This window comes from Nerophis ophidion, linkage group LG08, assembly GCF_033978795.1.
Source record: "Nerophis ophidion isolate RoL-2023_Sa linkage group LG08, RoL_Noph_v1.0, whole genome shotgun sequence".
Classification (NCBI taxonomy): Eukaryota; Metazoa; Chordata; class Actinopteri; order Syngnathiformes; family Syngnathidae; genus Nerophis; species Nerophis ophidion.
Window position 1 is genome coordinate 64,747,990 of NC_084618.1, and position 14,225 is coordinate 64,762,214.

General features: G+C 40.0%; 1 protein-coding gene across 3 annotated transcripts in view; it reads right to left on the reverse strand.

Moving 5' to 3' along the window:
• Window positions 1-14,225, reverse strand: part of LOC133558173 (potassium voltage-gated channel subfamily C member 1-like) — a 145,890-nt gene that overhangs the window by 31,008 nt on the left and 100,657 nt on the right. For 2 of the 3 annotated variants that reach the window (XM_061909350.1, XM_061909352.1), the window contains 3 exons: window positions 9,811-10,792; window positions 4,538-4,732; window positions 3,755-3,883 (listed from right to left, as the gene is read on the reverse strand). In XM_061909350.1, the coding sequence (XP_061765334.1) occupies window positions 3,762-3,883; window positions 4,538-4,732; window positions 9,811-10,792 (1,299 nt within the window). In that variant the 3' untranslated portion in view covers window positions 3,755-3,761. The remainder of the gene's footprint in view (window positions 1-3,754; window positions 3,884-4,537; window positions 4,733-9,810; window positions 10,793-14,225) is intronic. The other variant, XM_061909351.1, reaches the window with a different exon arrangement.

A 14,225-nucleotide genomic window follows, 5' to 3' on the forward strand; every position in this document is an offset into this window, starting at 1 on the left:
GAAGCTAAATTGAAGAATTAAATTATAATGTATTTAATATTCTTTACAAAAAAAAAAAAAAAATACATGAACATTGATTTAAATTGTCAGGAAAGAAGAGGGAGAAATTTAAAAGGTAAAAAGGTATATGTGTTTAAAAATTCTAAACTCTTTTTTTAAAATTGCATTTTTCCTCTAAACTTGTCTTTCGGAAAGTTATAAGAAGCAAAGTAGAAGAAAAAAAAATAATTTATTTAAACGAGTGAAGACCAAGTCTTTAAAATATTTTCTTAGATTTTCAAATTCTATTTGAGTTTTGTCTCTCTTAGAATTAAAAATGTCGGGCAAAGCGAGACCAGCTTGCTAGTAAATAAATAACATTTTAAAAATAGAGGCAGCTCACTGGTAAGTGCTGCTATTTGAGCTATTTTTACAACAGGCCAGCGGGCGACTCATCTGGTCCTTACGGGCTACCTGGTGCCCGCGGGCACCGCGTTGGTGACCCCTGCAATAGACGATAACATTTCCAATTAGTGGTTTTGCACTTCTGATACGATACCAATAGTGGAGCCTTAAGTACTGGCCGATACTAATATAAATCTGACATAAAATACGATAGGAATCATACATACTTTAACTATTTTGTACAAACCCCATTTCCATATGATTTGGAAAATTGTGTTAGATGTAAATATAAACGGAATACAAGGATTTGCAAATCATTTTCAACCCATATTCAATTGAATGCACTACAAAGACAACATATTTGATGTTCACACTGATAAACTTTTTTTTTTTTTTGCAAATAATCATTAACTTTAGAATTTGATGCCAGCAACACGTGACAAAAAAGTTGGGAAAGGTGGCAATAAATACTGATAAAGTTGAGGAATGCTCATCAAACACTTATTTGGAACATCTCACAGGTGTTCGAACATTAAGTATCTTGTCTTTGCAGTCTATTCAATTGAAAATAGTTTGAAAAGGATTTCCAAATTATTGTATTCTGTTTTTATTTACAATTTACACACCGTGCCAACTTCACCGGTTTTGGGTATGTACTTATTGGAAGACATTAAAATGCTAACTGGCTGTCCAGATGCTGCAGGACTGCATGTATCAGTGCTTATATCGGATATTTTACATGCTAATACTGTCCGATACTTTTGCTGATATTGGACTGATATCAATATCATATCGGGAAATCCCCTACTTTGAATTATGATTTACATGTAAGTGCATATACTTAATTTAAGCGGTTTAACAAAAATATTTGACCATTTTAGAAAAACCCTACCATTGTTGACTGGTGACTTTATTCAAATAAAAATATAAAGCCTTTATAAATTTTAAAAAAATGCAACTATTAAGTGTGCTCTTACCTCACAATACATTTTTTAAAGTGTATTGTTTAATTGAAAATTTCTCTTTTGAAATTCCAAATATATTGCATATTTACTTTATATATTACTATATTTTGTATTAAATTAAACTATTACTATTAGTACAAAACAATATAATGAATGTAAAATAACATAGTTGTTTTATTTTATTTTATAGCCTATATTTATATATATATATTTTATAAAAACAATTATTGAAATGTAGTTTAAAAAAAAAAGTCCTTAGAATAAGAACAATTTCTTATGTGGAGTTGCCGTATTTATGTGTATTTTTTTTAACTGTACATTATAGAGTTTTTAGACTGTACAACTCCTCTATTGGGGGAGGGGGGTTACAAGGATGACCGGGGATACAAAACAATAACAGTGCAATACTTTTTCATAACATGGTCACTACTGCCCAGTTTCTTTGTTATATTCTTATTTGACTGTTATATTTTATTCTCATAGTTGCTTTTTATTTGTTTGTCTTATTTTAATACTTTTCTATTTTGTTTCCATTTATACCCCCGTTATTTACTTTTTAAATTTGATCTAAATTCTGTACGCTTCTGCTGAAATTTTTATTTCCCTGAGGGAACTCCCCTGAAGGAATCAATAAAGTACTATCTATCTATCTATCTATCTATCTATCTATCTATCTATCTATCTATCTATCTATCTATCTATCTATCTATCTATTTATCTATCTATCTATCTATCTATCTATCGGTAGTACAGTATAGCCAATATAACTTAAAAAAAAAAAAATATGGAGGCCAAAGAGCCAGGTGTTCCAATACTTTTGCCCATTTGTTTTGTTTGTTATTGTAACACATTGGCAACATTCATGACCTGTGCAAAGGTGCATGCACAATTATAAATGCAGTTTGTAATCAAGGCACAAATATTGTTGTATTTTATATACCAAGGCTGGGGCCCGTTAGGAAAGGGGAGTCACACTGCTAAACACACTTTGGTGGGAAAACAAACGACTTAAAAAGAGAAAGAAAAAGTAAGCCACACACTCACACACAAGACAACACGAACACGGCACTCAGACAAAGACACAGTGTGTGCGTATTAAAAATGTGTAGGAATGAAAGAGCCCACATACACACGCGTGATATGACACAACCTGAAGGGAGAGACGACAACAACAACAACAACAACAACAAGAGGCACGTCAGACGACAACAAAGTGAAGCTCCCCCCCACCCCTCACCCTTCTTCTTCAACAATGCCCTTTTAATGCTTTTGCATGGTACACACACTTTTCTTTTCTTTCCACTTACACACACAAGATCACAAAGCGTTTTGTATAGCATATTGTGACACTTTTTTTTTTTTTTTCCACAGTTCACAAAGAGAGCAAACCATATGCAGTTTATGGGATTGGGCTGAGGTTAGGTTATTTTTTTATGGTGATAGTCAACCTAACCTGAGCTCAAGAGTTCGCACACTTCAGGACACTGCGGGAGTGAATATATGTGTGTGTGTGTGTGTGTGTGTGTTCTGGCAATGCTTACTTAATGGTGTAAGGTGTGCAGAACTCTGCTGCTCGTCTGCTAACACACACCCGTAGACGTGAGCACATCACCCCTATATTAGCGTCCCTTCACTGGCTCCCTGTGCGTTATCGAATCAATTTTAAACTCCTTCTATTTGCTTTTAAATGTCTAAACAACCTCGCCCCAACATATCTCTCCGACCTCCTTCAGCCTTACTGCCCCTCTCGATCCCTAAGATCAGCTGCTACTGACGGTCCCTGACACAAGGCTGAAGCTTAGAGGAGTCAGAGCTTTCGCTGCTGCTGCTCCCAAGCTCTGGAGCGACCTACCTCTGAGTGTTAGACAAGCCTCCTCTCTTCCTGTTTTTAAATCTCTCTTAAAAACATACTTTTATTCCTTGGCTTTTAACACTAAGTGATATCCATCCTGCAATGGCGCCCCATTATACACCTGCTGTGAACCTGTTTTTATGTTTTATTTATTTATTTTTTATCATCTTCTGTTTGTGTTGTGTTGTTTGCTCGGTCCTCGTATTATCTTTTAACCTGTCCATTGTACAGCACTTTGGCTACCCCTGTGGTAAATTTTAAATGTGCTTTATAAATAAAGTTGATTTGATTTGTGCTACAAAAAGAAGTCAGTAAATGAATGTATGTATTTGTAAACGCTCTGAAGTAGGATAGGGGTAGGATTAAATAAGCTTCGCTTCTTCCTACTCCTTTTCGGACATGTAAAGTTGAAATGATATGACATTGTGTGATGTATTGTGCTGTAACTATGTTCATGTTCGAAATAAACTAAAAAAGACAAAAGGAAAGTGTAGCTACTGCGCCTACGGGCTGTTGCCGTATTTGTTTGTATTTTGTTTTTCTGCATCGTTACCTCTGGTCTACGGTTTGATCCAGGAGGAGGTGGAGTTTGCATTGAGGTCCTGCTGTAACAGAGACCCTTCCATCTTATACCAATCCTCAGTCAGAGGGGAGTCTGGGCTGGGTGCCAGGGCTGCTGCCTCTAGTTTGTTGTCAACAAGGGGGGTGTTGAAAAGTTTGAAGGGAGTGTGAGGGAGTGTTTGGGTGCATGGGGGCGGTAGCAGTGATTGGTGGTGGTTTGATTGCGATGAGTAGTAGATGGGTGAAGGTGTTAGGTCATGAGCACAAAGGTGATGATGTAGAAATCAAAAAGGGGGAGGGGAGAGGAAGGGAGGGTTGGTGTGGCACAAAAGGGGATGGGAAATGGATGTATGGAATTTATTTAAGGAGAATGGGCGGGGAGGTTAGGATAAGGGAAGAAATTAAAAGGGGTGATAAGAAGGGTCGGGAGAGAAAGAGTACGAGAAGTAAATTAATGCATGGTCAACTGTCTGAGTCCAGAAGACAGAGAAAGACTGTTCATGAGCATGGATGGACACGCAACCAAACACACGGACACCAAAGATGGACGACCGAAAAGTCAAATAAGGACAAACAAACCAATAAGGAGACGCACGTCAACTTTGAAGCCAGACAGAAGTAATCAAACCAAGCGGTGACGGCACACACAGGAGCAGAGCACAAGAGCTGGAGTGTGCCTGTGCGTCTACAGTGCGTGTGCTCTCCTGTCTATCCTCAGCGTGTGTATGTCGGTGCAAACACAAGGTGAACGCGGCTGTCCGTGCTTTTCCCGTACCTTTCCGCACGTTCCCGTCTGTGGCTCGGAATTCCCTGGTGTTAAGCAGGAAGCAGGCGCGGTCCTGCTGGTAGCGTTCCCGGGTGGGACCTCGCCCGATGGGGCTCCTCTCGTCCGGGCTGAGCACCTGGTCGATGGTGGGGCAGTCTTCGTTGGCCAAGGCGGCCGAGGCTGCATCGCCGTTCTGCTTGGAGTCTGCGCAGCGTCACATCACGGTCAGTGCATGTCAGTAGTTGTAGGACACTTTTAGGACACTAAGGTCATCGTGCAATAGAAGCACTTCATCAGTCATAATAATTTCAGTAAAAACTGTTTAAAGGCCTACTGAAACCCACTACTACCGACCACGCAGTCTGATAGTTTATATATCAATGATGAAATATTAACATTGCAACACATGCCAATACGGCCTTTTTAGTTTACTAAATTGCAATTTTTAATTTCCCGCGAGTTTCTTGCTGAAAAAGTCTCGGAATGATGACGCGCACGCGTGACGTCACTGACTTTCAGGAAATATTAGCAGCTGCACCTTTCGCGGCTACTTTAATCGCATAATTACACAGTATTTTGGACATCTGTGTTGCTGAATCTTTTTCAATTTGTTCATTTAATAATGGAGACTATAAAGAACAATGCTGTTGGTGGAAAGCGGTGGATTGCAGCTGTCTTTAGCACCGAGACACAGCCGATGTTTCTTTGTTTGTTGTGAAGCGGAGCGGTCAAGCAAACATGTTTTTTCTACGTCAACCACCATGTTTTTGGATGGGAAAATTGTGATATATATCTTATTTGAGAAATCATTGGATTATTCGTCGTACGGCCGCAGCGGCAGCTGTGAGCTTGGCTTCTCGGCTTCTCTCTGAGACACTTCGTGTTCACCGCAGCCATCCGACCTCGAGGTATGTCTTCACAATCTTTTACAATCTTTAAAATCTCACTAAAACACTATTAAAAAAATATGCAGAAAAGGGATCTTCCAGAATTATCCTAGTAAATGTGTCTAATTACATCTGAAACGCTCACACTGCCGTTGCCCCGGAGCGTCGCTTTTTTTTTTTTTTTCTATTCCTTCACTATCAATATCCTAATTCACGAATCTTTCATCCTCGCTCAAATTAATGGGGACATTGTCGCTTTCTCGGTCCGAATTGTTCTTACTGCTGGTGGCTCCCATTAAAAACAATGGGAATATGTGTGGAGCCCTGCAACCAGTGACGTCACGCGCACATACTTCCGGTACAGGCAGGGCTCTTCTATTAGCGACCAAAAGTTGTGAATTTTATCATCGATGTTCTCTACTAAATCCTTTCAGCAAAAATATGGCAATATCGCGAAATGATCAAGTGTGACACATAGAATGGACCTGCTATTCCCGTTTAAATAAGAAAATCTAATTTCAGTAGGCCTTTAAAGCAACATTACGTAATAATCACACCTTATAAAACTAATTAAAAATCCTTATAAAAATATACATTGGCTTGCAATGAGGGAAACGGGGATTCTGCTGTTACCATTGCAACCATGGATCACTTAAATATGAAAGTTATATAGACATAACTCCAAAACCAAAGATGCAATATGTCTAGTAATGCCTGTGTTAATTTATCTAAGTGATTTTTACTAGAGTCAGTTGCTTTTGTAAGGTTTGCAAACGCAAAAATGTGTTTTTTACTCAATATAATCAGCATTGATCCCCCAGGGATCAAGAAAGTGCATTCTATTCTATTATATAACTGTCACACTCAATATGACGGTTATTTAAACATAACTCCTAAACCAAACATGCAAAATGGCTAATAATGCCCGAAATAATGTATCTTTGTGAGTTTTGCTAAAAACATATGCTTTTGTTATTTTTGAAAACACAAAAAATATTATTTACTCAATATGACAGTAATGTTCTTAGAATACTGAGATAATGCGAAAAAAGCAATACTAATGTATTCAAACATAACTCCTAAACCAAACATGAACTGTGTCTAATAATGCCTGGAATAATGTATCTTTGTGACTTTTACTAGAAACCTGAGCTTTTGTAAGGTTTACAAATGCAAAAATGTGTTTTTTACTGAATATGACGGTCTAACTGTCACACTCAATATGATAGTTATTTAAACATAACTCCTAAACCAAACATGCAAAATGTCTAATGATGCCTGAAATAATGTATCTTTGTGAGTTTTACTAGAAACCTGAGCTTTTGTAAGGTTTGCAAATAAAAATATGTGTTTTTTACTCAATATGACATTATGACCGTCACACTCAAAATGACAGTTATTTAAACATAACTCCTCGACCAAACATGCAAAATGTCTAATAAGGACTGTAGCAACGCATCTTTGTGAGTTTTACTAGAAACATGAGCTTTTGGAAGGTTTGTAAAAACAAAAATGTGTTTGTTACACAAAATGAAGGTAATGTTCTTAGAATCCTGAGATAATGCTAAAAAAGCAATACAAATTTATTCAAAAATAACTCTTAAACCAAACATGCACAATGTCTAATAATGCCTGGAATGTATCTTTGTGAGTTTTACTAGAAGCATGAGCTTTTGTAAGGTTTGCAAATACAAAAATGTGTTTTTTACTCAATATGACATTATAACTGTCACACTCAATATGACAGTTATTTAAACATAAATCCTCGACCAAACATGCAAAATGGCTAATAATGCCTGAAATATTGTATCCTTGTGAGTTTTGCTAGAAACGTATGCTTTTGTAAGGTTTGCAAACACAAAAATGTGTTTGTTGCACAAAATGACAGTAATGTTCTTAGAATCCTGAGATAGTGCGAAAAAGCAATTCAAATGTATTCAAACATAACTCCTAAACCAAACATGCACAATGTCTAATAATGCCTTAACAATGTATCTTTGTGAGTTTTACTAGAAACCTGAGCTTCTGTAAGGTTTGCAAATACAAAAATGTGTTTTTTACTCAATATGACATTATAACTGTCACACTCAATATGACAGTTATTTAAACATAACTCCTCGACCAAACATGCAAAATGTCTAATAATGCCTGAAATAAAGTATCCTTGTGAGTTTTGCTAGAAACATATGCTTTTGTAAGGTTTGCAAACACAAAAATGTGTTTGTTACACAAAATGACAGTAATGTTCTTAAAATCCTGAGATAATGCGATAAAAGCAATACTAATGTATTCAAACATAACTCCTAAACCAAACATGAACTATGTCTAATAATGCCTGGAATAATGTATATTTGTGAGTTTTACTAGAAACCTGAGCTTTTGCAAGGTTTGCAAATGCAAAAATGTGTTTTTTACTGAATATGACAGTCTAACTGTCACACTCAATATGATAGTTATTTAAACATAACTCTTAGACCAAACATGCACAATGTCTAATAATGCCTGGAATGTATCTTTGTGAGTTTTACTAGAAGCATGAGCTTTTGTAAGGTTTGCAAATACAAAAATGTGTTTTTTACTCAATATGACATTATAACTGTCACACTCAATATGACAGTTATTTAAACATAAATCCTCGACCAAACATGCAAAATGGCTAATAATGCCTGAAATATTGTATCCTTGTGAGTTTTGCTAGAAACGTATGCTTTTGTAAGGTTTGCAAACACAAAAATGTGTTTGTTGCACAAAATGACAGTAATGTTCTTAGAATCCTGAGATAATGCGATAAAAGCAATACAAATGCATTCAAACATAACTCCTAAACCAAACATGCAAAATGTATAATGCCTAAAATAATGTATCTTTGTGAGTTTTACTAGAAACCCGAGCTTTTGTAAGGTTTGCAAATATAAAAATGTGTTTTACACTCAATATGACAGTTATTTAAACATAACTCCTCGACCAAACATGCAAAATGGCTAATAATGCCTGAAATAATGTAAAACATATGTAGAAACATATTCTTTTGTAAGGTTTGCAAACACAAAAAATATTATTTACTCAATATGACAGTAATGTTCTTAGAATCCTGAGATAATGTGAAAAAAGCAATACAAATGTATTCAAACATAACTCTTAAACCAAACATGCACAATGTCTAATAATGCCTGGAGTAATGTATCTTTGTGAGTTTTACTAGAAGCATGAGCTTTTGTACGGTTTGTAAACCCCACTTTAGTATTCAGCAATGTTGGTGGACTAGCCAGACTAGCCATGGAGTTGCATTACGTCTAACTTTTGTTAATCGTTTGTATAATATGGTCAATTCAAAATGAAAATGACAAGACGATACTAACTTGGCTGGTTTTCCACCGCCAAAATAATGAGAAACTGCAAAAAGCACGCCACGTTAAGCGCATTAGTGAAGACGAGACACTAAAAAACACAAATGGAGGAGCATAAGTGTGTCTATTTACTTCTACAGTAAGCTGTTGGCCACATGGATAGTCATTTTGTTCAAGAGACTGAGGGCCACTGCAACAAAATGGAAACAGTGGCAGCATCCAGAGCTAAGGCAAAGCCAGCTAACAAAAGTGTGTATGCCTAATATTCTATTCAGTTTGTCACACCCAGCAATAAATGAGAGGACGTTGGTATGTTTTGATTTTTGCCATTTCTAGTGCAATATTAAGAGACATGTTTTATCCAAAAGAAAATGGCATTCTATTGCAGTGTCTCCAGCTAAGGGAGAGCAACAGCTAACGTTAGCATGTATGTTTATTCCCACAGCTGCGTATTGGAAGAATAGTTTTAATCCAAGAGGAGACGAACGGCAGGAAAAAAAAGGGAATCTTTCAGCAAAATGGAGACGGTTCAGGGTAAGTGGATGTCATTTTGATCCCATATTAAAAAAACAACATGTTGAGCTGAGAAAGCATTACATCATATACAGTAGTAATACATTAGTAATGCTGTGTACAAAGCTAAAAAATCACAAATTCTGATGAGCTAAGCAGAGAAAAAGTTGTAAAAGCACTGATGAAGCCAATATTTTCGAGCTCCCTGATGACCATTAAGGGTGCATTATTGCTGCATGTCACTGACGCCTCAATTAACTTCCTTCCTGATTTTACTGATGACGGCACTAGGAAAATAGGTGAAGTCAGCGCAATTTGAAAGGCCTTACGTTATTTTAGTAGATAACTAAGTTCAATTCCCGCCCCATGTAGTGTTTGTTCCTGGCTGGCAGATGGGTGCCTGAAGGCAACCTTGGACATACCAGATAATAAGTTACACATGAGTTCTGATGGGCCGGGTAATTTATCCAGGATGTACATGACACTCCCTTATTAGTTCCAAACGTTCCAAAAGTGGAAAAAAGAAACATCTCACCTCTGTTGATCTCTATAATTTCTTCCTGGGCAAGAGGACAGTCACCCCCAAGGCCTCCAGACCCCATCACTCCACCAAGGACATTCCCCAGGAGCCTTTGCGGGGATGCGGTAGCCATGGCAAGGGCGTCCGGCTTGCAGTAGTTGGGAGACCCTGGCTGAGGTGCTCTTGGAATGTGTTTGTTCTTCTTTTTGGGCAGCTTTTGTTTGGCCATTGCCAGAGAGTAGTACATGCCGAAGTTGTTGACAATGACGGGAACGGGCATGGCGATGGTCAGCACGCCGGCCAAGGCACACAGAGCACCCACCAACATCCCCGACCACGTTTCCGGGTACATATCTCCGTAGCCCAACGTGGTCATGGTCACCACGGCCCACCAGAAGCCGATGGGAATATTCTTGAAGTTGGTGTGAGCGCTCGCTGTCGGGTCGTCCGGGTCGGCGCCGATTCTCTCGGCGTAGTAGATCATAGTGGCGAAGATGAGGACGCCGAGGGCTAAGAAGATGATGAGCAGGAGGAATTCATTGGTGCTAGCGCGAAGGGTGTGGCCGAGCACTCGCAGCCCCACAAAGTGGCGGGTGAGCTTGAAGATTCGAAGGATGCGGACAAATCGCACGACCCGGAGGAACCCCAGGACGTCCTTGGCAGCTTTGGAGGACAGACCGCTCAAGCCCACCTCCAGGTAGAAGGGCAGAATGGCCACAAAGTCGATGATGTTGAGGGAGCTTTTGAAGAACTCCAGCTTGTCGGGGCAGAAGATGACTCGTAGGAGGACCTCGATGGTGAACCAGATGACGCAGACGCCCTCCACGTACGTCAGCCAGCTGTCGGTCACCACCTCGTAGACGATCTCCTCGCGCGTCACGTTGCCCACCGTGGAGTTCTCCGTCTTGTTGAGGATGGTGTTGAAGGCCTCATGCGTTTCCATGCAGAAAGTGGAGATGGAGATGAGGATGAAGAATAGGGAGCCAAACGCCACATACTGCAACGAAAGGAAGGGGACAAAACAGCAATGAGTCAGTTTGCTCACGAAAGAAAGAACAATAAAATACATCTAACAGACAAATATGAAATTAATGATAAACCTTTAAAGGCCTACTGAAATTAGATTTTCTTATTTAAACGGTGATAGCACATTCTATGTGTCATACTTGATCATTTTGCGATATTGCCATATTTTTGCTGAAAGGATTTAGTAGAAAACATCGACGATTAAGTTCGCAACTTTTGGTCTCTAATAAAAAAGCCTTGCCTGTACCGGAAGTAGCAGACGATGTGCGCGTGACGTCACGGGTTGTGGAGCTCCTCACATTGTGTACAATCATGGCCACCAGCAGGGAGAGCGATTCGAACCGAGAAAGTGACGATTTCCCCATTAATTTGAGCGAGGATGAAAGATTCTTGGATGAAGATAGTGAGAGTGAAGGACTAGAGAAACAAAAAGAAAGAAAAAAAAAGGCGAGGGCAGTGGGATCGATTCAGATTTTACTACATTTACTAGGATCAATCTGGAAAATCCCTTATCTGCTTATTGTGTTACTAGTGTTTTAGTGAGATCATATGATACCTGAAAGTCGTAGGGGTGGGGCCACGGGTGTGGTGACCGCCAGTGTCTCCGGTGGGAGGAGAGGTAAGAGAGTCCGCAGCTGCAGGAGGACGCAAGCTTCGTTCATGTCTACGCTAAGAGCCGACTTATTACCACAATTTTCTCACCGAAACCTGCCGGTTGACATGTGGTCGGGAACCATGTTCGCTTGACCGCTCTGTTCCATAGTAAAGCTTCACCTTCGGGAATGTAAACAAGGAAACACCGGCTGTGTTTGTGTTGCTAAAGACAGCGGAAATACACCGCTTCCCACCTACATCTTTCTACTTTGACTTCTCCATTATTAATTGAACTAATTGCAAAAGATTCAGCAACGCAGATGTCCAGAATACTGTGTAATTATGCAATTGATGCAGAAGACTTGTAGCTTGGATCGGGCTGGAAAAAAATGTCCACAACAATCCGTGACGTCACGCGCATGCGTCATCATACCAACGTTTTAAACAGGATACTTCGCGTGAAATTTAAAATTGCAATTTGGTAAACTAAAAAGGCCGTATTGGCATGTGTTGCAATGTTAATATTTCATCATTGATATACAAACTATCAGACTGCGTGGTCGGTAGTAGTGGGTTTTAGTAGGCCTTTAAGCATTGCATGGACTTAAACTTTGAAAAATATATTTATTTTACTTTATAGCAATACAGTGGTACCTTAATGTAAGGCTGCCTCTGAAGATAAGAGCTATCGCTCGGCTAATTCCATCCATCCATCCATTTTCTACCGCTTATTCCCTTTGGGATTGCGGGGGGCGCTGGTGCCTATCTCAGCTACAATCGGACGGAAGGCGGCGTACACCCTGGACAAGTCGCCACCTCATAGCAGGGCCAACGCAGATAGACACGCAACATTCACACTCACATTCACACACTAGGGCCAATTTAGTGTTGCCAATCAACCAATCGCTCGGCTAATTGTTATGCTTTAAGTTTCAAGCAAAAATCTAAGTTACAAGCATCATTGCCATTATTTGTTATAGCACAGTGAACCCCGTAAGATCTGCCATCAAAATGCCACCACCATCACGGAGCTTCAGTATGCAGACAACAACACCATCGCAGCCCAGTCTGCAGAAGACCTACAGGGCATCCTGAATGCCTTTGCCAAGGCTTACCAAGCCCTGGGTCTAGCCGTAAAACATCAAGAAGACCTAGGTTCTCCATCAACTTCTACCCAACCAGCCGACAATCCACCCCGTCATAAAGTTGGATAACACCACAAGTTGGGTGCTTGGTCTTTCTGTTGTTGTTCACCTCTTGACACTTTTTGAGATTTTAAATAAATGTTTGTAAACGGTTACCACTGCGTGCCTTGCCATCCTTGATTTAAAGTCCAGTTTGCAAAGGTTACATTACCTTCACCTGAGGCGGCGTGTGACAAGCACACTCAAAAATGTCGACCACTTCCTCCGACCTTGGTAGCCTCCTCTCCTCAAAAGCTGACATGGACTCTGAAGTCAACCATCGCCTGAGCTGTGCTAGTGGAGCATATGCCAGACTCAGGAAAATGATTTTCAGGGATCGTGACCTAAAGGACCAAACAAAACTCCTGGTCTACAGAGCCGTCGTCCTTCCAACCCTGCTGTACTACGCAGAGCCATGGACCACGCACAGCAGGCCCCTTGGAGCCTTGGAACAACATCACCAAAGAACCACACGAAAGATCCTGAGGATCAGCTGGGAAGACAAACGCTCCAACATTAATGTCTTGGAGGAAGCCAACATTTTCAGCATCACCACTACAATAATGCGGCACCAACTGAGATGGATTGGCCATGTCATCCGCATGTCCAACCCACGTCTCCCCAAACAGACCCTGTATTCCGAGCTGAAGGAAGGTCAGCGAACTCCTGTCGGACAAAAGAAACGCTTCAAGGACAACATCAAGACAACATCAAGACAAACCACATCATCTCAAGAAACTGGGAGCATATCGCATTAGATAGGCGCTGCTAGAAGGAACTAGTGCGATAAGGGGCCCAACGCCATGAGACAAAGTGACAAAACCACAAGGAGAGACAAAAAAAGGTACCAATAAAACACATCAGCTCCGCCTTACCCTGCCCACAGATATGTGGATCACGGTTCGGCCTGCACAGTCATCTGAAGACCCACAAGTAGGAGGACCGTCATAATCACTTTGAGTGACCGCCGACGATACACAACTTTCGTTTAAAAATTCTCATTACTGCCGCGAGTGGTGGAAAAGTGTATTACAACTGTGTACTGCTTCGGCCCAGACTGATCACAGCTGAGAAACGTATATTTTTTGGCAATGGTTAAGAAAAACTGTTAATAGATTTGAGCAAGAATGGTTGAAAAACATGGATGCCATTAAGCAAAGCGTCTTGGAGACTTAAAGGGGAACATTATCACCAAACCTATGCAAGCGTCAATATATACCTTGATGTTGCAGAAAAAAGACCATGTATTTTTTTAACCGATTTCCGAACTCTAAATGGTTGAATTTTGGCAAAACAAACGCCTTTCTGTTTATCGGTCTTTTAGCGATGATGTCAGAACGTGACGTCACCGAGGTAATACAGTCGCCATTTTCATTTTCACATTACAAACACCGGGTCTCAGCTCTGTTATTTTCCGTTTTTTTGACTATTTTTTGGAACCTTGGAGACATCACGCCTCGTCGGTGTGTTGTCGGAGGGTGTAACAACACTAACAGGGAGGGATTCAAGTTGCACCACTGGCAAGAAATCTGCCGCCAGACCCCCATTGAAAGTACCAGAGTGTCTGCCGGCGATGTTAAGGCAGACATAGCACAGAGATGTATGGATAACCTGCAGATGCATTTG